The sequence below is a fragment of the Musa acuminata genome, chromosome BXJ2-11, assembly GCF_036884655.1.
Source record: "Musa acuminata AAA Group cultivar baxijiao chromosome BXJ2-11, Cavendish_Baxijiao_AAA, whole genome shotgun sequence".
Classification (NCBI taxonomy): Eukaryota; Viridiplantae; Streptophyta; class Magnoliopsida; order Zingiberales; family Musaceae; genus Musa; species Musa acuminata.
Genome location: NC_088348.1, coordinates 8,957,140 through 8,980,779, shown reverse-complemented (window position 1 = coordinate 8,980,779; position 23,640 = coordinate 8,957,140). Strand labels below are relative to the sequence as shown.

At 34.4% G+C, this 23,640-nt stretch overlaps 1 protein-coding gene across 4 annotated transcripts; it reads left to right on the top strand.

Moving 5' to 3' along the window:
* The first annotated feature begins 5,434 nt into the window (after positions 1-5,434).
* LOC135626180 (CMP-sialic acid transporter 4-like) lies at positions 5,435-23,346 on the top strand. Of its 4 annotated transcripts, XR_010492291.1 has the most exons (17): positions 5,436-6,081; positions 6,578-6,816; positions 7,211-7,327; positions 7,951-8,007; positions 10,090-10,167; positions 10,299-10,343; positions 10,953-11,012; positions 11,280-11,402; positions 12,040-12,117; positions 12,288-12,357; positions 15,105-15,212; positions 15,344-15,477; positions 15,558-15,634; positions 16,003-16,051; positions 16,288-16,352; positions 16,764-17,037; positions 22,847-23,346. XR_010492291.1 is itself a non-coding variant. In XM_065131300.1 (16 exons), the coding sequence occupies exons 2-15, from the start codon at positions 6,646-6,648 to the stop codon at positions 16,336-16,338; spliced, it is 1,218 nt and encodes a 405-aa protein (XP_064987372.1). In that variant the 5' UTR covers positions 5,435-5,660; positions 6,578-6,645; the 3' UTR covers positions 16,339-16,352; positions 22,847-23,346. The 4 variants fall into 4 exon arrangements, 3 of the variants coding, with proteins under 3 accessions (XP_064987372.1, XP_064987371.1, XP_064987370.1); XM_065131300.1 differs by lacking the exon at positions 16,764-17,037 and having other exon boundaries at positions 5,435-5,660; XM_065131299.1 differs by lacking the exon at positions 16,764-17,037 and having other exon boundaries at positions 21,733-23,346.
* Positions 23,347-23,640: the final 294 nt, after the last annotated feature.

Here is a 23,640-nt window from a genome sequence, read left to right as displayed (position 1 = left end):
CTCATCGAACTAAGATTGCACCAACTCACCCTCCTCCTACAATTTTACTATCAAACTCTACAAATTCTATATCTATTGATCCGATGAACGCATATAAATATTTTTGTTACAATACAAAACTAAATCATTTTTATGTAACATATAACTAATTAGAGTATTTAAATAACTTTTTAACATAGTCGTAATATTTAAACTAAGAGTATTTAGATAATCTTCATCATAACTAAGAGTATTTAGATAATCTTTCATCATAACGCATTCAAATTACCCAAAAAATAATCGTTCCATGGACAATCCAATTTTCAATTTTTCAAATCCTACCACCGAGTTTGATTCATAACTACTCATTCTCTGATAAACCTGATTCACCTTCACTGAGTGGAAATAAAGACGATTTGAAGAATTAGCAGATAAAGAATTCATTCGACAGCAAATTAAGTTATGAATTGATAAGGAGATGGAAATTAAAGGGCGTCACCCTGATCAAGTTGTATGTCATAGAGGATACTCCTTTATCCAGAAAGGATTCGTCATGTACAGTAATATATAAAGTATATACAAAGAAAATGTTCCATATTTAAAAAATTAAAATATTTTTCTTATTTATTCCTTTGAGGTAGTTCAAATAACTAAGACTTGAAAGATCTCTTTTTGGCCGATTAATCATATAATGATATTGATGATTCTTCTCAAAAAATAAGTATGAGATTTAAATCTTCATGCATGTTTCATCTATGAAATGTCGAATTTTTATTCAGGTTCACTTAATATTTCAAATTTAAACTCTGAAATGTTTAATGTCCTCAAAGTCTTCTTTTGCATTTGGCCTTCTGGTTCCAGAAATACAAAATTACTCATTGACTGGATTTCCTAATAGTCCTTAACATATTTTGTCAACACTAGAAATAAAAATAGCATATCAAGATATTTCTAGACTTACAAAACATAGAGAACTATTAAATGGATTCTATTAAACCTTTCAGATATATAGTAAAAATTAAAATTCATTTTCCTGACAGTATTGCACTTATTCCTAAATTGCAAAAGTAAATTCTATCTACTTTATTATTGTATCGTTATTGATTAAACTCAATAAAACATCCAATCATATTCGTAAAATCAACACCAATTGAAAAAAGTTGTAATCCGCACTACCTCCGCAAGATCATGATGAGGAGTTCACATGCGGACGAGTATAGGTCGGAAAAGATTGCTCTCGCAAACGAAGAAATTGCCACAAAACATGGAATGGTGGGTTTTGGGACAGAGTGAGTCTGCTTCGCAATCCACCTTCTTGACCCAAAACAGAGACGAAATAGAGGGAGATCAACGAAAACATATGTTCCAGTTTCGAAGGGCCCGGAAAATCACGGATGGAATTCATTTCCAGGTGAGTTGAGGCTGGATTTCTATCTCGCAAGATGTAAAGAATTATGTTGCATGGATCACATGGGTTTCAAGATCCATGCAAGAAGCTGATCTTGCCGAGAACCCTAGAAATCGAACATAGAGAAAATTTCCGCCGGAGAAATCGCGATCCATTACGCAAAAGACGAAAAAACAGAAATGAACAGAGAGGAAAAAAAATCGACGGAGAAGTCGTGACCGATTGCACCCATGCCACCAGAAGAGAGGAATAAGCGACCATCAGCATAATCAAAGATCAAAGGGAGGCGTCCGGGGAAGAGGTCTCGGGGCTTCCATGGTTGGGGGCGGTGAGGATGAGTCACGAAAAGGAAGTGGGATGGAGAGTATTTATAGGCAATAGACCTTTAGGGTTCCGGGAGTTGGTGTCGTTCAAATTTGAAATACCGGTAAAGTCCTCGCAAGGATATTTGGCTGCGGAATATTGAATTTAATATATTTTTCTTTTCATTATTTTCACAAAAAAAAATAGATGAAGATATATTAAATAAATTTTAAACTAATAAATAATTTATATATAATAGTAATAATGATAATATCAACTAATATTATAAACATAAATGTCTATCCATTAATCCAAAATCAATTATTGAATGATATAAAAAAATTTATATAGCATAATTATCATCACTAGTTCAATACAAGTGAATCAATTTGATATTATAATCTAAATTCTCAAACTCATTTATATTTATTTCAATATGTTCATCCTCATATCTCTAACTTAATAACTCCTTATATTTTTATATATATTTAATCATAATAAAAATCTAAATTATCAAGATTAAAGATATTATTTGTCACATTTAAGCACAACTATTTTCATGATATTCTTATATATATATATATAATAATAGAAATGATAACATCAACTAATATTATAAACATAAATGTCTATCCAATAACCCAAAATCAATAATTCAATGATATATAATAAATAATTTATCTAGCATAATTGTCATCACTAGTTCTACACTAAATCAATTTGATATTATAATCTAAATTAAACTTATTTGTGTTACTTCCATCCTTGTCTCTAACTTAATCTTCCATTATATTTCTTTTATCTATTTTTCTTAATCATAATAAAATTTCAAGTTATCAAAATTGAAAGTATTATTTATCATATTTAAGTAAAACTATTTCCACTATAATCCTACCCGAAATCAATTATCCAATCATATAGAAGAAATAATTTATCTAGCATAATTGTCATCACTAGTTCTATCTACACTAGTCAGTCAATTTAATATTATAATCTAAATTTTCAAACTCATTTTCATTTATTTCAATATGTTTATCTCTAACTTAATCTCCCCTTATATTTTTTATATATATTTTTAATCATAATAAAAATCCAAGTTATCAAGAATGAAAGTATTATTTGTCACATTTAAGTACAAATATTTTGACAACATTTCTAATTTTATGATTGACATAAATATGTTATATATTTTTTTTAACTAATAAAAATTATATATATAATAATAATAATAATAATAGAAATGATAATATCAACTAATATTATAAACATAAATGTTTATCCATTAACCCAAAATCAATTATTCAATGATATAGAATAAATAATTTATCTAGCATAATTGTCATCTCTAGTTCTACACTAGCGAGTCAATTTGATATTATAATCTAAAGTTTCAAACTCATTTGTGTTTACTTCAATATGTTTATCCTCATATCTCTAACTTAATCTTCCCTTATATTTCTTTTATAAATTTCCCTTAATCATAATAAAAATCCAAGTTATCGAGATTGAAAGTATTATTTATCACATTTAAGTAAAAATATTTTCATTATAATCCTAATTTATGATTGACATAAATATATTATATATATAATTTTAAACGAATAAAAAAAATATATAATAATAGAAATGATAATATCAACTAATACTATAAACATAAATGTCTATCCATTAACCCAAAATCAATTATTGAATGATATAGAAAAAATAATTTATCTAGCATAATTGTCATCACTAGTTCTAACTCAATTTGATATTATAATCTAAAATTTTAAATTCATTTGTGTTTATTTCAACATGTTTATCCTCATATCTCTAACTTAATATCCCTTTATATTTCTTTTATATATTTTTTTAATCATAATAAAAATCCAAGTTATCAAGATTGAAAGTATTATTTGTCATGTTTAAGTAAAACTATTTTCACGATATTCCTAATTTTATAATTGACATAAATATATTTTAAGATAAACTAAAATCATTTTACTTAGAGAGTATTAAGCAATATTTCATTGTTATTTAACTCAATCAATTCATGTGTATTATTAAAAAATATAAAGTCAATAAGTTCATTCTCGATTTTCAACATAATCGATCAAATAAGTAAATCATATTGATTAATAATTTGATTTTTAATTTTTCTGATTTGATCACTTGGTTTGATATGATCTTTATAACTATGAAAAATACAACTCACAAAATCCAAGTTCATATGACAAGAGGAATATTGATGGGAATTACAAAAGTTTATGGAGAGAAATCTTGATCATAAGAAGAATGTTGATGCTCAAAATCATATTTCAATTGAAAAAAAATAATTATATTAAAAAAATATTATAATTGGATAATGTTTCATTATTTAAAAATATTTAGATCTAAATCTAAGACAAAGTTGAAAAAGTTTAATTATTTTCATGATATATTTTCAAATATATCAAAACCTTCATAATTTTATCCAAAATCATTCAAATTCTCATGATAATAATTTTATAATATATATAAGATTATGGTAAAATTGATATTTATTGTCAATAAAAATAAGTAGTTAAAACTGAATTATAATATTTTTATTATAATTATAATATTTTGGTTCAATGATATAAACATTGTAAGTCCGATATCCTAATTGAAATATTTTTTATTATCATTCTTTGTGATAGGTAAAATAAATATTATAAGAATCTTTACAAATGATAGTCCTAAATTTAAGGTTACATAAAATAGATACAAATAAGGACTTATTATCCTTTATTTGAAATGTCTCTAAATATTCATAAGTTTTTTTCAAAATCACAAAAGAACTTATGAAAATGTAAATAATTAAAGTTAATATATCTAAATGTTCTTATGTTTTAAAAATAAATAAAATATTATAAAAAATCTTAATATAATAAAGATAATAATTAATATTTTATGATAATTTAAACTAATTAAGATTGAATTATAATATTTTTGAATATCATTAGTATAATAAAAAAATCTGAACCTTAATTAATTTTGTGGAGCATAAAATACTTTAAAAATACTTTTTTAAATGAGTTCAATTAAAAACTCAAAAATTAAAGTTGTCTTAGGAAAAATATCTCTTAGATATTTTGAAAATGAGGAGCACTATCACATAAAAAAAAATTCAAAACTTTAAGTTTTCTCAAAAAATCACTAAAATATTTTCATAAATAAATCTTCAAAAAAAAAACTTAAGTTTACCTTTCTATATATAGTTTAAACAAAACTAATAAATATATCTTGAGGGAACAAGCATGACGTAACCTCCACAAAAAGTATCCTCTTATTTTCGACTTGAATGCGATGGATCTTTTGACCCATCACTGGATTTGCAGGTGATGAGTATGCTATTAGTGACAGTCTCGCAGATGATTAATATGCTATTAATGACAACGATCGAGATTTCCTTGTATGACTGCTTCCACGTTAATGGTAGAATTGCTCAAAAGACTCGAGCAAGCTCTTTAACACGATCTACATACATTGGACGTGTGGACAGACCCTCTCCACTTGTCAATTGCATCAATTCCAACCAAGAAATCTTTTGGAATCTCAAAATCATGATTTTAGATATAATATTTTTCTTTGCTAGCCAGTTAATAAATATTATGGGTCGAATATTATAAGTTTCAACCATGCTGATAGGTCATTAAACTCTCTAGCTCATGACCATGTCTTTTTTGTTCTAAGGGTACAAGACACTTCTCATTTTAGTTCTTGTGTAGACTTATAAATGAACAGACCATCAGCCTGACACATCGGAAAAGGTTGGTCGCAAGGAATAAGGCGGAGCATTTCCCCCCGGTTGACCATGGGCCTCCGTGACTGCAACCACTGCGACTACTTCCACAGTGGGAAACGACGACCTCCAGAGGATAACACCGCCATTGGATCTGTAAAAGCGCTGGCCGCAAGTGACCGACTTCAGCTTCTCGCACGGCTAATGCCTGCACGCGGCTGGCCACAGGTGGGTCTCAGTCATCCCAGTCACCCAATGGCCCGCGCGAGGCTTCGTGTCCGGCCGTCGGAGAGCCGAGCGAGAAGGTCTGCTCTATTCCTGTCACCGATGGGCGCCACTCTGTTCCTCTCGGACTGGCACGTTCGGTGGGTTAAAGTCCACGAATATTTTGGCTGTGTCTTATAAAAGGGCGGCGAAACGACTTCCCCTTCTTTGCTGTTATTCTTCTCGGCCTTCTCTCCGCGCCCTTTGAATCTGGATCAAAGAACCCTACCCATCTCCGGATCCCGTCCGGAAATCAAGAAGGCCCCTCGACTGTGTGATTCTGGTTGTATCCGAAGGTGGTAATATTTATCGCGTTTGCTCGATTGCATTGGATCTGGTCTCAGGCTCCTTGATCCGTGGAGAAATGCGATCGAAGCCGAGCTAGGTGGGCCTATATCTGATTTGTTGGCCGGTTCTCGAATCTTTGATCGCGATTCTGCATATGGTTCTTTTCTTTATCGGCTCGGATTTGTGTCGTCGATAATAGTGGCCGGGATGCGGGTTTTTGCTGTTACTTCTTTTTTTCGATTCTCTGTTTGGTAGCTGAGAAGGAAATTCAAATTATTCTGATGTTTGATTTTGTTTGGGAGCATAAGGAAATCGCTGTTTCGCCACTGCTACGGGTAATATGGAGAAATGAGTTCCACCATTCGATTCGGGGAGTAATATGTTCTGTTCTCTGTGTTCGACCTGGAAATTTGTGAAAAAAAGAAATCATATGAGCAAGTGATATATTTGTTTGGTTAAGTAAATGTTTTTTTTGGTTTGTTGTGCTTCTAAAGGATTATTTTTTTATTTTTATTTTTCGTGTTCACTTGTTATGACTAATTTTTACCTTCTGTAATGATTGATGATTTTATTATATGCTCTCGTGGTCTCAGGTTTGCTGCTGCTGCTGCTATTGGCCGTGTAGCAGCCAAGTATTGCTTACAAAAGGTCCTCTTTTGAGATGATAAAGAACGGGATGGTAGAATGCAGCGTCTGCCACTCCAAATTTGTCTCACCAAGCCCCAGATCTGTATCAAGGGCATATGATAAGCATAGGAACCAAGTATCATCAAAATATCGTGCTCTCAACTTCCTCCTTGTCATGGGCGATTGTATCTTGGTTGGTCTCCAGGTAATTTCGATCAATTTGTCTTCATAATCTCCAGATTTAGTTTAATTTTGGAATACATAACGGTAGAGTCTTTCATTTTAATCTTCATGACTCGGTTAGCTTCCGTGTTTATCAAAAGATGCAATTGGATTGTAGATTCTTATCTGTTGCCTTATGGCCATTGTCACTAAACACATGAATTCAAGCACTGATACATTTTCTGCTTGCGTCCTGATATGTAAATTGCCAATGTTCATAGTGCAGAGTTTCTTACACTCTATTGCATTTGCTGGTTCATTTCCAATAATATTGCACTATATAGTTGCTTCTGGTGTGTTACTTTGAATGCATTTTGACTGGCATTGCATCGATCTGTTTAATGTGACACTTGACCAGATTTTGTGATTTATTGCAGCCTATACTAGTCTATATGTCCAAGGTGGATGGGAAGTTCAAGTTTAGCCCCATCAGTGTAAATTTTTTGACAGAGGTTGCTAAAGTACTCTTTGCCATCATTATGTTATTATTCCAGGTTTGTGTAGTAACCTCATTTCTTATTAGAATTTAATTTATGAGATACTTTTCTCTAAATGGATCTTGTAAATCTCCCCTTTGAGACTGTTACCTTTCTGAAAAAAAACCTACACGAGGTTGTCTCTAGTTGCATGATCTCATGCTGCCACAAATACGGAAGTTTTTTATCAGCCATCCAAATGTTTTTTGTAAATAAAATCTTGTCTGGACTTGTGTTGTTAAGGAACCTGGAGATTGATATCAGATCTAGCAGTTGGTCATAACATTTGTAAAATCTGCATAGTGAGCATAATCATTTTGAGGACTGTGCCAAGGGTTTGGATTGGTATGCAGGCAGTATCTCTACTGTTGTGAGATTGGAAGGAAGAGTGCTATGGATGCATAGCGTCATTATCCTTGAATGTGTTGAGGACCATCCATCAACCATAATGAGAGGCATTATTTAGCTTTTATTTATGTCTTTAAAATATGTTTCTTTCGAAGAAGTCCTTTGCTTTCTCTCCACATGCATAGTTTATAGATATATGATTTGAACATGTGGTAGGAATTTTGCTCTTTCTGTTGTGAAGCTTTGTATGGCTAATAGATGGTTTGTTATTTGTTCTATTCATCACTTTACAGGCTAGAAGGCAGAAAGTTGGAGAAAAACCCCTTCTGTCAATTTCCACATTTGTACAGGTAATGCCTCTGCATGCTCGAAATTGATGTTATGGTCAAGTTTTATATAGTTCATATTTTCTCTTTTGAACTTTTGTTGTGGTCATTCTATTTATGTGAACATTTTTTATTTTGTAGCATCATGTTGTTATCCATTTTTCAGCAGTTATTATATTCTTTGATAAAATTTATAGCTATGCTGCTTTCCTATATAAAGTTTGTTAGAGACAAGTAAAACAATTATTTCTTTATATAGGGTTTTAATAATATTTAACTTCCTTAGAAGAAAGAAAAACTAAATAAATATTGAAGAGTAATATGGCTCAGTATATTTGGTAATTTCTTGGGCCTTGTTGTCTATAACTTTCCCAAAACTCTTTCCTGAGCTGTATCTTTTGGCAAAGTATTTCTTGATCTATAGTATTTGCCAGGTAGACTGGAGTGCTCTAGTAAATGCCTACCAGATGATTAATAGATCATTGTGGATTGCATTTTTTTTTTTATTGTGCATTGCATTTAACTGAGAAGAAACTGCATATGTGATGCAGTTGTTATTCAGTCTCGCAACATAATTTTTCCACTGTCCTTGAAAGTTTCCTGTCACTAACTGGGATAATATTTTAGGCTAACAGAAGGTGCTTCCTTTCTGCGTACTTCATGTGCCACATCAGTGGGCTTGAATTTGAGCTTATGCATCCTTGGCAGTCTTTCACACTGCTCATTGCTGACCTTCCTCTCAATTTTCTTGTCCCTTCACTCCCTTTCTTCTACCATATAACAGAAAACTATACATGTTCAACTTTTGAAGTAGACTCCTGCAAGGGTATCTTTTTTCAAGGAAATGCTACCTGCATTGCACTTAGTCACCAAATGATGTGTCCGAAGTGCCTTAGCTAATGGAACAGGTCCATGTGTTAGGATGAGTATGGATCCAGATATTTCATTTTTTATTCACTAATTTTTGTATGCAGAGGTGAAACATATTTGTGTTGGGTATAGACAGGTAAAATCAAGGTTTGAAATATCGTACCGTATCGGTGTTTCGACATTCGTTCGATACGGTACGATATTATATACTGAGCGGTATACCGTTCAGTATATATATATATATATATATATATATATATATATATATATTCCTTCTCCCTCACAGGCGACGTCGCCTTACAAAAAAAAAAAATAAATAAATAAATAAATAAATAAATAAATAAATATATATATATATATATATATATATATATATATATATATATATATATATATATATATATATATATATATATATATATATATATCATCAGTTAACGGGTGGTCCGTGTACCGGTCAGCTGACGGACCGATACATACCGCCCGTACCGGGCGGTATTATTCGAAACTGTATACCTTGGGTAAAATAGTAATCACTTTTTAAATATTACTGTTTATCAGTCGTATTTTTTAAATTTGTATAAAATCAACTTGGAATCCTAAGGTTGCGTTGATCTTTCTACAACTTTTTACACAACATATCTATTTCCATAATTGTGTATCAATTTCTCCTTATTTTATATTTGTTGGTGTGAGTATCAATGTTGGAGAGGATGTTTAAGAAAGCGTGAAAGAATAGTGATAAATCTGTAGTTAACTTTTTATTCAAATTAATCATTTTATATGCTTGTAAAAAATTGTAGTGAAATAATATTTAAGTTGGAGCATCTATAGATCCTTCATTCTTTGTGCATTGGTTTCAATACCAGGAGTAAGAAAAAGTGGGGAAGGTTGACGACTTGTACTCTTTTATTGTTCAACATTGAGTTTAGATTCTATACCCATGAGAGCTGTCAAGGAATGTAATTCATTGCTTCTGCTTGCCTATAATTGAAACTTCCAGTTATGCAGAGAGTATCCAAGAAGATGTCTTATTACTGAAGGTGTTGCAAGCTGAATATCATTTCTTATCTGTTCTTGCTTGCTTTATCTGTTGTTCTTTTTCTGCTCTGTTCTCCTTTATGTTCAGAGCTACTGCATATTCATTAAATTCATAAGATCATTATCAAATTCTTGTCTGTCTACATGATATGCTCATGCTATGATTTGATTTGGAGATTGTGCCACATTTTACAGGCAGCTCGGAATAATGTGCTTCTAGCTGTTCCTGCTCTTCTATATGCAATTAACAACTACCTAAAGTTTATCATGCAGGTATATATCTAGCTTTGTACATTTTGACAAAATTATAACCTACAATTGCCTATGTTTGCTCGTTCTATTGCTAGATTGGAGTGCTTCAAATGTTTATGATTGTCTATTTATTAATTTCACTCTCTTTGCAGTTATACTTTAATCCTGCAACTGTGAAAATGTTGAGCAACCTGAAGGTATTGCTTCTATATAAATGTTTAGGCTTTACACTAAGTGATTCTAAACCATTTATATCAAAGTAGTTTTTTTAGTGAAGCACTGCTGGAATGATAAGTATTGATTATTGACATTAAATAGAGATAGAGGACATGTTCTCAAAGGAGTTCTCTTTATGTATTTTATATGACGATTTTACAGTGATTTTCCAAGTTGATTTACAGATTTTGGTTGGTAAAACAAGGATAAAAATGTCATATTATTGATACAAATCTCTATGCTCACAAATATATTTGATAGACATGAACATTGTTGACTAGCTCTAAGGACTTTATAAAGTGGAATAGTATATGGTTGTATCTGGTTATATATATGACAGAACAAATGTATTTCTGCAAATTATAATTTTCAGCTAGCTCTCTTTCACATACTGTTGTGTACGATGAAATAAGTTGCTTATTCTTTTATTAACCTATTTAATATTTTTCAATGACTTGATCTTTTATGCTGTGATGATGTATCATATCCTCTTCCATCATTTTCTAGGCTTGTTCATACAAGATTGTGAGAACTGAATTTTATTGAAGCAAATCACTGATAGAGTGTTGCATTTATGCAAATTCTTGTAGGTTTTGGTGATTGCTGTCCTTTTAAAGATCGTAATGCGAAGACGATATTCCATAATTCAAGTAAGTGTCGATTCTGGAATGAGTTGCAATTCATGTGTTATGTACTTTTATGGATGAAAACTAGAAATGTCTTCTGTCATCGTAGAAGGAATTTTCAATGTGAAATATGATATGATACTGCTGTAAGTGCTTGATACCAGATGATCTTGTGGGGAGCTTAACCATGAGTCATATAACTCGTTGACGATTGTAATATCATGCATTTGAGCTATAATTATTTGATATTGTCATTTAAGTTTCTCATTTATTCTTTTTGTTGATGGGCAGTGGGAGGCTCTTGCACTTTTGCTAATCGGGATAAGCATTAATCAGCTTCGATCACTGCCTGAGGGTTCCACTGCATTGGGTCTTCCTATTACAATGATTGCTTATGTCTATACATTAGTTTTTGTAAGTTTTGTCACTGACACTAATATTCTTTATTTTGTATTGTTTCTTTCAGAGTTTTGCAATAAATCAATTTTTGCTTGTTTCCTCTAATTAGATGGTAATTTTTTTGGGGGAATTTTTCATTTTTTAATAATTGATTGTTGATAATTCATGTCATTTTGATCAGAGCACTTCAGTAATGTTATATTCGTCAATTTACTATATCTTGTTTTTGCATGATATTCAGTTTGAGAGTAGAACTCTAATAATTTGGGTTATGTGAACATCTTAAAGTACAACCGCAAACCATGTCTTGCTATATGATTTTTATGTGTACACAAGTTGTTAGTTCCTTTTTTTTAATCTGCAGGAATGTCAAACAAGTTAAGATGTGAACTTTTGAGCATATGACAAATTCCAGATATGATCCCACGTGGAATTTTAGTGTCGGTGTATCATATTAGTCCATCTAGTAGTTAATATTACCTCATGAAATTTTTCTTAGACAAGGTAAAGGATGAATAACTTGTTATATTATGTTTTGAATGAGTAGCTATCTAGGTGATTGGTGAAACCTGGATGTATGAAGATTCCTATTTGTATAGCTTATATAATCTTGCTCTGTCCTAAATACTCACATTGTATCCTGAAATTGCAGGTTACTGTTCCATCAATGGCTTCTGTTTACAATGAATATGCTTTAAAAAGTCAATTTGAGACAAGTATCTACCTTCAGGTGACTCTTTACAATTGAATGTAGTCTTGCTGATCTCATTTTCAGTAAATGAGTAGCTTAAGGAGGATTGTCATATTGCCTTTAGCATATGTTTTCTCTCTGCAAGTTTACTTGCATAATATTATGCTTATTTGAAGGCCATATTTTCATTTTATAACTCATTTTTGCAGAACTTATTTTTATATGGTTATGGAGCAATATTCAACTTTTTGGGCATTGTTGGGACTGCCATTTTCAAAGGTGCATATTTTTAGTATTGCTGCTTGAAACATATGCTTAATATATGACAGTCTATAGACTCTATACACAGAGTTGGTATGCTATTTCTGATCAGTGCTTTAAATTACTTGAACAGACTACTTGTGATGACATTAGTTTGGTCCTTGCTGCACTAGTGTATTCTTTGGATTCAAATTGAGATATATAGTTCCTGTACAGGTCATGCTAACAAAGTTTATGTGCTTTGTTGTTCCAGTTCATTACAGCGTTTCTTGGACAACTTGGTTCTCCCCTGTTTTCTTTCCCTTCTTATGTTTTTTTTTACATTAAAGACGATCGTAATAACACAACTTCTAGCCTGGCATGCTAAAAAAGAAATGGCACCATCTGAGGTTTGGAGAAAGAAGAAAGCTGGAGCTTGAAAGTGATAAATCCCTGAGATTGGAAATCCATCATATTTTTTTAAAGCTATATCTTTGAATAAAAAACATAAGAAGATTGAAGAACTTAACCAGAAACTTCTTGGCAATATGCTATACCAGGTTAACAACCATCAAAATTTCAAGCACTAAAAGAATCTTCTCTGTAGAAGTTTCAGCTACTTCAATGGAGTATTTACTAGGAATAGCAAGTAAATATTTTTTCAAACGGATGTTTTGTGCTGAGTTTCTCTACTTCTGATGTTAAATATCTCTAGATCTTTTGTTGTTACTCATTATAGGCTCGCATAAAACAAGTTAAGTCTGATAGTTCAAAAGGAATATAGCTAGCCATAAATCAAAAGGTTGTGATAGGTATTATTTTGCAGAGCACCATTCCTTGCAAAGGCACAAATTAGATGAAGAATCTGAAGGGGAACAAGTTGTGAGGTTATTGCGTAGGTCAACTAGTTAAGGAACTAAATGAAATGTGGATAGATCATCTTTCCCTGAACTGAGAGAGAACCTTGGTACAAAGAGTGATCAGTATTTGAGTTACAGAAACAATCTTTCCAATTGTAGGGTAAGGGCTGTGTGCACTGGGTTTACCTTGAGCTATGAAGTTTCTCTATATTTTCTTTGTATAATCATGCCAATGCAAAAGGGGCTAATATAGATGAATAAACAAGAAAAGAGAGTCCCTTTCCTTTTTTTCTTTTTTCATTTTTTGCCGAGATAGCACTTAAGTGGTAATTGAAGTTTTTGGTGACACTTTTGATGTGTAGTTGTGTACATTGTCCCTCCCCGGGCTTCATTGACGCGAGCATCTTAGGTTTCCCTTTTGGATTTTTAGGACTCTGAAGAACCTTTATGACTTTTCTATACGATAATGCTAAAGCAAAAAGGGCAAGCTTATGTGAATTGACAAAGAAAAGATGAGAGTTCCATTCCATTCTTTTTCTTTTTTTCTGTTTTGCTGATAGAGTACTTAAGATGTAAGCAAAGCTTTGGGTGCCACTTATGATGCATGCACTAATGGGAAATTTTATGATTTGCCCCACTGAAAATTCTGCAATACAATCTTTGTGACATTGGTGTAGGATCCAGATGTCAATAGAAACTTTCCAGGCATTGGCATAAAAAAATCTTAGAGACTTGATTGACCGTTTGGTGATTTTGTTTAAGCCATAAATATTTCACCAGCTGCTTGTTTTCCTGTAAAAGCTGCAACTTTATTCTTGTTCTTATATTTGAATTATTTGCATCTACACATTAAAGCTCAATTTATGGGGGCTTTGAAGGTTTACTCCCTGGATTTGTAATTTCTATAGTACTTATTTTGTCTTGGATTTATGATCAGAGATCTACCCTCTCATCATTCCTCTTTGGTCTTCAACCACTTATATACCCTTCAGTCAATGCATCTCCTTCTCGCATATTTGTATGCTTATGTCTAAAAGATCCTAAAAGCAGGGAAAAATGCACATCATGGTTTCACGTTTCAACTTTCAAATACCATTTGGTATGTACTGTATGGACGATTAATTATAGGTCCGAGCAAGGACCAGTAACGAAGCTTATGGTTGAGTACTGGTCAGTACAGGTGATATTGGATGGTACAGACTAGTCTACTGCCTGGTATTCGGATACCATACTACTATAGTAAATTACTGAAACCAGTACCAAGTCTGAGATTTAAATTCTTGATGTAGTAATATTATGGTGTACTGTAGTACTTGAATTAGTTTTAACCCAATATGCCATCACACAAGTAACTTGATTGTATGAAACGCCAACACTTGTGTATTCATATAAGCATGGCACCTCCTGTCTGGAGTTGTACTGAATCTCGCTGCAATCATGTCCAAGACTCCAAATGGCCTTATGCATAGACACGTACAGATAAATTGAAATAAATACTTTGAAGATACTTATGGTTCACTTCATATTTATGTTATATTTGTTATTTATCAACTTTTCCTTATAATTCAGAGTCACAGACATACAGGTTTGTGTCTGTTACTACATGTACTTTTTTTTGTTCGATTAATTCTCCTAACTCAGTCCTGTTCATGTTTTCTCTCTATTACATATACATGTGCACCTTTGTTCATGACACATACAATTGCATATAGATGTATTATATGGACCAAAACAGCCTATTTAGTCAATCAGTAATAGATATTAGTGATTTTGTGTCTTGTCATTTTATCTGATGGTTTTGTTGATTGTTTATGGTGATGTATATGACTATATGTTTTAAGGTCTGTGCATACTCTCTGCAGTTTCTGATGCCCTTTACTGGAGATAATAATTATTCTTTGATTTCATATTCTCAAACTTTGACAGGACCTGGTAGCTTCAATATTCTTGAAGGGCATTCAAAAGCTACAATGTTTCTGATTTGCAACAATGCAGCACAGGGCATACTTTCATCGTTCTTTTTCAAATATGCTGGTAAATTGGAACAAATGCTGTGTTTCTTGTGTTGCTTACCAATGACTGAACACCCTTATTTCTCTTTCCCAAATATTTTGGGGCTTTTTTGTTTTATAATCTTAATCCTATGTCACTCATGGTTCTTGCAGACACAATCTTGAAAAAATATTCATCCACCGTTGCTACAATTTTTACTGGCATCGCGTCTGCTGCTTTATTTGGTCATACATTGACCGTGAACTTTATCTTGGGGATCTCCATAGTCTTTATATCTATGCACCAGGTATTTGCCAAATGTGTCTTAAGAATTAAGATTATTGCAGCCATTCATTTCCTTGACAACCTTGACATTTTTTCTCTCAGTTTTTCTCCCCCATGGCCAAAGTCAAAGATGAGACACAAGTTGGAAAATTAGAAATGATAGAAGCTCAACATCCAAGGTGCATCCTTCCGTTTTTTTATCTTTTTTTAGAATAACGTTCACCTTAGCAGCAGTTTAATCTAAGAGGGTTCCATTGATCACTTCTTTAAGTACTTTCGATATTTCCCTTTTTCTTTTTAATGTGTTAAGGGATGTCCTGCTCAGTAATGGTCGTAATGCAAGTGATTAACAAGTTGGCCTACCCACTAAGTTGTTTTGGGAAATAATACTTTATATTGAATTCGAGTTAGTCTCAGATTTTGAATTTCTTTTTAAAAGAGAAATCCTGGATGCCAAATGTACTACATCTTTTAGATTGCCTTTATCTGAATAGGATGCTATTCGCTGTAAATTCATTTTTGTAATATGGTTTGTCTCCACTTTCAGGTCGAAGGATGCTTCTTTCATAAACATGGCTGCTGGTGCTGCTGAAGATGTAAGACAATCATGCGCCCATATATATATGTATATATATATATATATATATATATATACATATGTATTATATATACACATATACATATACATATGTATTATATATACACATATACATATACATATGTATTATATATATACACATATACATATACATATGTATATATATATATATATCCACTTAGTTGTTAATTATAAATTAAAATATCCTTGCACATCATATTTTCTTCCTTTCAGGTAAATCATCGCACTGGACATGATGAGAGACAATCACTTTTGCCTATCTGATGTTATATTTTAAGGTATCACTTCAATCCTCAAGAACTTTCGAACTTGGTGCTTTGTCAATAACTAATGCTTTCTATTGAATCTACAATCTGTTAGGACTCTAGCTTGGAGAGTCCTAATTGAGAGGGACATTCATGTAAAAATGTTAGGACTCTAGCTAGGAGAGTCCTAATTGAGAGGGACATTCTGTTAGGACTCTAGCTAGGAGAGTCCTAATTGTGAGGGGCATTCATGTAGGAGGTTTTTTCTTAGAGAAGAATTAGGAGTTGTAAGGGAATATGAGTCTTGAGTAGGAGTCCTATTAGGAGTTGGTTAGAAGTAAGAGTCTTAAGTAGGAGTCCTATTAGGAGTTAGGGTTTAGAAGCCCTATAAATAGCCATGTATTCCTTCTCTTTTCATAAGCAATAGATGAATCTTTTCTGCAGCCTTTGAGCAGCAACTTGGAGGGAGGAACCCTTATAGAGTTCCAAGGAGGCCGATCCCCTAAAGAGATCAACCCCAAGTTTAGAATCTGCAAGGGTTCTAACACCTGGTATCAGAGCAGCGTTCTTGGCGTCTCGCTGCCCTTCCACAGCCATCCATCAACCCTCCACAACCATCCAAAGTAATTCCCACAATTGCTTAAAAGATCGTCACCGAATTCCGCCATCATCTCCACCACCGCGGATCATCCTTTGATCTCCCCATGAATTGCAACAGGTTCTGGTTTCCTACCTTACTGCTGCTGCAATTTAGTTATCCTTATTCAAAAATCCAAAAAAAAAAAAAATCGTTCCTATATTGCTGCATAAACTTTTCGTCACAAAGTTTTCATCTCTACGACGAAAGATACATTGCAAAATTCCAGCCGCATAGCACCATCTGTTTGATCTTGCTACTGTGCTTTTTCTATCCAAATTTCTACGAAATTTTTATGACATCTTTGACACTTCCTAACAGTAGATTTCCCTTTGGTTTCATAAAAAAATTCTCAATATAAACTACTGATCTTTTATGTCCAATCTGCTGCACTTGAATTGCAGAATTCAAGCCGCATAGCACCATCTGTTTGATCTTGCTACTGTGCTTTTTTTATCCAAATTTCTACAAAATTTTTATGACATCTTTGACACTTCCTAACAGTAGATTTCCCTTTGGTTTCATTGAAAAATTCTCAATATAAACTACTGATCTTTTATGTCCAATCTGCTGCACTTGAAAATCTATGCTGCAGAAAATTTCAGTTGCATATCGTTGCCTTAACCCATCTATTTGCAATCTTTTTTGAATGAAATTTCTTATACACTTCATAGATCATCTTGGCTTCCATCTAAGATTGATCTATTAAGAAATTCATCTCTAAAAACGATTTTATGTTGCTGCAAATTTTCATCGTATCCCGCTGAAATTTTTCGACGACAATTCTGCAATTGCAACTTGCACCAATTTCCTTGCTGTTATACTGCCAAAAATTTATTGATTAAATTAGATATCCTTGCTGTCATATAAACTGTGATTTTGCTATCAATTCCCTCCTCAATTCTCTCAAGTTTTTGGTGGAAATTACGTCGAGAAACCGTTGTTTCTTCGACGACAATTCTACTCTTACAAGACAGCACATACTTGCTGCAACTTCCACGGATTTCTGTCAAACCTTTGCTACCATCTACCATAGATCCAAAACTTTCATCCACAGCCCTAAAACTCTACCAAACCACACCCTCAAACTGCACCCAAAACAGCCACAAAACAAGCCTAAACTGCAACCTACATCCACCAATCCACCAACACTTTCGACCATCACTTCTCTCAACCTATACATGCCTTTAACCCAATAGCAAAAGAGAGATCTTAACATCATTGATTTGGGGCCATATACTATGACATCTAAGGAGGCAATCAATGCTAAATTCGAAGCCTTGGAGGCGCGAATGGAGGATAAGATTCGGACGCTCTTTACCGAACTCAGATTGGGCCGACCACTAAGCCCGAAGAAATCATATCAAGGAGAGAGCTTTACCCAATCACACCAAGCCCGAATAGATGACTTCCAAGGGAGGGTAGGCTCTATGACCAACCCCAACTATCCATGCATGAGAGTGGACTTCCCTAGATGGGAAGAAGGAGACCCGATTGGTTGGATCTCGCGCGCGGAGCGATATTTTTGGTACCACAAAACCATGGATGTATCTATGGTGAAAATTGCAGCTATACATCTTGAAGGGGATGCTATACAGTGGTTTAAACAGTTTGAACATACTTATGGAGTCCTTTCATGGCAACAATTCAAAGAAGGACTGCTGATCCGCTTCAGACCAACCGCTTACGAGAATATTGACGAACAACTAGCAAAGATCCGACAAACCTCCACCATTCAGGAGTACCAAACCAGGTTTGAAAGGTTATCTAATCAAAATCATGATTGGTCTCAAAAACAGCTATTGAGGACCTTCATTGAGGGCTTGAAGCCGGAGATCCGAGGAGAAGTTAAAGCGCGACAACCGTACACGCTTATGGCAGCCATCTCTTTCGCACGACATCAAGAGGAGCAATTGAACCATGAAGCTCGGAGGACTAGGGTCACTCCTCAACCAGTAATATTGAAGCCCTCAGCCCCCCCTACTATCGACCAAGTCCCTGCACCAAAGAGGTTAACAGGAGAAGAGCTTCGGGAGCGATATGCGAAGGGGTTATGTTGGTATTGTGACGAGCCGTGGAGCCGTGAGCATCGCTGTAGTAAAGGAGGACTTCTTATGATTGAACCGATAGAAGAAGAGGTCATTGAACATTCAGAAGAGAGCCTTGAACATGAAGAAAAAGATGCAGAAGAAGAGCCACAACCGACCGAAGTTACGGTACAAACACTAGCTGGCTACTCAAACCCGCAAACGATGAAAGTTGGAGGCCTTCTCAAACAACAACCGATCACTGTTCTCATCGAGACGGGCAGCACTAATAACTTCCTAAACAGTAAGGTTGTTGTCCATATGAACTTACCTATTGAGAATTGTAGCAGGTTTGTCGTTAAGGTCGCCAACGGACGGATTTTGAAGTATGATCGTAGGCGCCCACAAGTGAAACTGTTGATGATCATGAGGCCTTACCAAGAGATGATTGCATATTTCTTCCTTCTCCCTCTTGATGATCATGAGGCCATGCTCATAATAAAATGGTTGATGACATTAGGTGGTATTTCTTGGAATTTTATGCAACTAATTATGAAATTTTACAGTAAGGAGAAACAGGTGACATTGCACGGGAAACGTGGGGGCGACATAACAACGATTTGCACACAACAAATGGAGAATGTTTTGCATAAAGCATGCAGCGGCTTTTTGGTACAACTTGAGCAGCAAACTAAGGGAGAGCCAACAGAATTTGAAGATCCAAATCTACTTCCTTTGCTTACTGAATTTTCAAATATATTTGACGAACCGTGCAACCTACCTCTTACCTGTCGGCATGATCATTGTATAATGATTCTTCCAGGCAAATCTTCAGCAAATGCTCAGCCATATCAGTATCCACATCTCCAGAAGGATGAAATAGAAAGGATTATAAAAGAGATGCTCGAAACAGGAGTTATTCGGCCAAGTTGCAACCTCTACTCTTCGCCGGTGCTACTTGTACGCAAGAAGGACGGAACATGGCGAATATGTGTTGATTACCGAGCTCTCAATGGCATAATCATCAAGGAAAAATACTTTATTCCAATAGTAGATGAATTGCTAGATGAAAGGGAGCACAAATCTTTACAAAGCTGGACCTTTGATCCGGGTATCATCAAATACGAGCATGCGAAGAAGACATACGGAAAACCACCTTTTGAACACACAACAACCACGAATTTTTGCTTTCTTCAACAAAAGGTGGAATATCTTGGGCATATCATATCAGAGGAAGGTGTGGCAGTGGACCTCTTCAAAATTGGAGCAATGCAAAACTGGCCGACCTCGAGAAACATAAAATTGCTACATGGCTTTCTGGGTTTAACAGGCTACTACCGCAAGTTCGTGAAAAACTATGGAAAGATCAGTGCACCACTTACTTCCTTACTAGAAAAAGATGTCTTCCAATGGTTGGACAGAGCCTCCGCTGCCTTCGACAAACTTAAGGCAGCCATGACGACGACACCGGTGCTAACACTACTAGATTTCAACCGACCCTTCATTATTGAGGTCGACACATCTGGAGTCAGAATTGGAGCCATTCTCATGCAAGATGGTCGACCACTCGCATACACTAGCAAGGCATTATCTCCCTCCGATCAAAATATATCAACATATGATAAGGAGATGCTCGCCATTGTGCGCGCAGCAACGAGGTGGAGATTGTACTTGATCAGGCGATACTTTCAAATCAAGACCGACCATAAAAGCCTAAAATATCTCTTGGAGCAGAAGATATCTTCCCCCGAGCAGCAAAAATGGGTAACAAAACTTCTTGGATTTGATTTTGAAATAACTTACAAAAAGGGGAAAGAGAATGTTCTTGCAGATGCGCTTTCGCAGCTACCCGAGCAAGTTAAAGTTTCGACCGTTTCACTTCCGACCAGCGACTTCCTTGAGGATATTAAGATGGAATGGCAGGAAGATTCAGATACTAGTAAGATTATAAAAAAATTGGAGGAAGCACCAAGCCCCATGGCTCATTACAATTGGGACTCAAAAGAATTACACTATAAGTGACGCATTGTGCTTGTGACAAATTCTACTTGCATCTTCAATAGCAGATTTTGGACAAAGTTATTCTATATGCAGGGTACTAAATTGAAAAGGAGTACGACATATCACCCACAAACCAACAGTCAACCGGAAGTTTTAAACAAGTGCTTGGAGACAGCCCAAAGCCACCCACCAAATATGACTACCCAAAGAGAACTCCAGACCCAGCCAAGTGCCATTATTGATCGACGGATCGTGACTCGACGACGACGACCCACTAATGAAGTGCTAATACAGTGGGCGAACCTACCAAAAGAAGATGCCACTTGGGAGAACTATGACGACTTGAAGATCAAATTCCCAGAATTCATGAATCATCAGCCTCGAGGACAAGGCTGATTTGAAGAGGGCGGGTCTGTTAGGACTCTAGCTTGGAGAGTCCTAATTGAGAGGGACATTCATGTAAAAATGTTAGGACTCTAGCTAGGAGAGTCCTAATTGAGAGGGACATTCTGTTAGGACTCTAGCTAGGAGAGTCCTAATTGTGAGGGGCATTCATGTAGGAGGTTTTTTCTTAGAGAAGAATTAGGAGTTGTAAGGGAATAGGAGTCTTGAGTAGGAGTCCTATTAGGAGTTGGTTAGAAGTAAGAGTCTTAAGTAGGAGTCCTATTAGGAGTTAGGGTTTAGAAGCCCTATAAATAGCCATGTATTCCTTCTCTTTTCATAAGCAATAGATGAATCTTTTCTGCAGCCTTTGAGCAGCAACTTGGAGGGAGGAACCCCTATAGAGTTCCAAGGAGGCCGATCCCCTAAAGAGATCAACCCCAAGTTTAGAATCTGCAAGGGTTCTAACACAATCTTTCCATGGACTCCTAGAAATTTTTATTATTTTTTCATTCTTCTTGGATCATTTTTTTAATTATATCATATTGACATTTACATGATTACTGGTCTTTAGGTTTCTAAGCATGTCATATGTGTGATCAGTAAGATGAAGATGCATATTATTGAGATAATCAAATTATTTTGATAAATTTATGTTCCATTCATGCAAATTATTCATCTTATCTTAAAAGAAAGATTGTACAAGTTCATACTCTGAACAAATATTCATGTAGGAACATATGTGTAGCATATATATTGTATCACTTGGGATTTCAATATATATCTTGTACTTGTAAAGGCTGGTTGATTTGACAAATGACTATATTTCTTCACATGCTTTTAGAATCGCACTTCAAGAGTTAGGGTATGCTTAAATGCTAATTTTCCAAGAATGCTAATAGTATGAAGCTTCGGTTATGTGTTGGCTAACTCGAAAAGTGACAAGATTACATCATCCTACCGCCTAGGCTTTAATCCAAATCCATTGCTTGGATTACTTAGGCTATTTGATGACTAACATGGAAACAATGAAAGGAGGAAGAAATCAGAGGTCTTAACATTTTCACAATAAACGGAATGAGTTTGCTAGCCCGAAATGGATGGAAAGCTTTTTTGCAACAAACTCTTAGTTTATGTGCATGGCTAAGGACCTCAGTTTACATGGCAGTCTTTAGAAGTATCACTGTCAGGGAGCATATACATCTTGTTACTTGAGTATTCTCCTAACCATACTGTATACAGAAGCATCGTTTATTCATGACTATCTGGATTGAAAATATCACACTAGTAATATATAATATGATGGCTATATGAAACTACACTTCTTTGCATTTAGGCGGAGAATACCTTCATTGGTGAGACATGTAAAGCACCTTATAGCTAAGCCATTTATATTTTTGCAACCGTCTTTAGTACCTAGATTAAATTCAGAACTGATCATGATTGTAGCATTTTTATTTGGCAATGGATTACTACCGCAGGTATACTGTGGAGGGGTTCTTTTTATTGACCTAGAATGCAGCTGAGCCACCAACTGGAGGCAATAATCATTAGCAAAGTATAAAACAGAGAAGGAAATATAGTCTTTATTTTGGCATGCCACGGATAAGCTTGTTTCTTCACACTCGGCTTCATCTGCGAGAGAAAGAACAAAGGTAGCCACCATAGTCTAGAAGTGTAGGGATAAAATGAATAAAAAATGAACAGGTGGATCCTTTTTAACATTCAAGAACTAGATTTTCCTAACAAAGGTTTTCTCTCTCTCTCTCTCTCTCTCTCTCTCTCTCTCTCTCTCTCTCTCTCTCTCTCTCTTTGTATTACATTATTCAGGCATCCTCATATATATTGTCCTTTCAAAACTTGGAAAGCATGTTTTCCTATTCTTTCAATTGATTAATTATTCTTTTTGATTCCAATACCTATGTTTGCTCATTCACATTTTTCTTTCAGTAAAGTCATCCATAGAAATTAACAGTCTTAATGACACTTGACAAGTTTGGCTTTGTTGTAACAAATCATGGTTGTGAATTTGCATTTGCCATGGAGGAAGAAAAATCACTCCATAGACAGATCTCAAAGTGGGAGTGTCATGTTCTTATAGTGCTACAAATTGTTGGTACATGAAACATCTAAAAGAACAATCTTTTAGATGGGGGAAGAGAGCGATTTCGAAGACCTTTTTAATATTCCAATCAATAACAATCTTTTCTCAATATTATTACACGTCCGAAAGAAAAAGAAGATTCCCTGATGTTACCAAAAATAAAGAAGAATA

Bases quoted from the DNA above. Each gene is read 5' to 3' on its own strand.
- LOC135626180 (XM_065131300.1), top strand. From the start codon at position 6,646: ATGATAAAGAACGGGATGGTAGAATGCAGCGTCTGCCACTCCAAATTT. The intron at 8,008-10,089 runs GTAATGCCTCTG...CACATTTTACAG, and splicing joins CAATTTCCACATTTGTACAG to GCAGCTCGGAATAATGTGCT. The intron at 10,344-10,952 runs GTATTGCTTCTA...AAATTCTTGTAG, and splicing joins AAATGTTGAGCAACCTGAAG to GTTTTGGTGATTGCTGTCCT.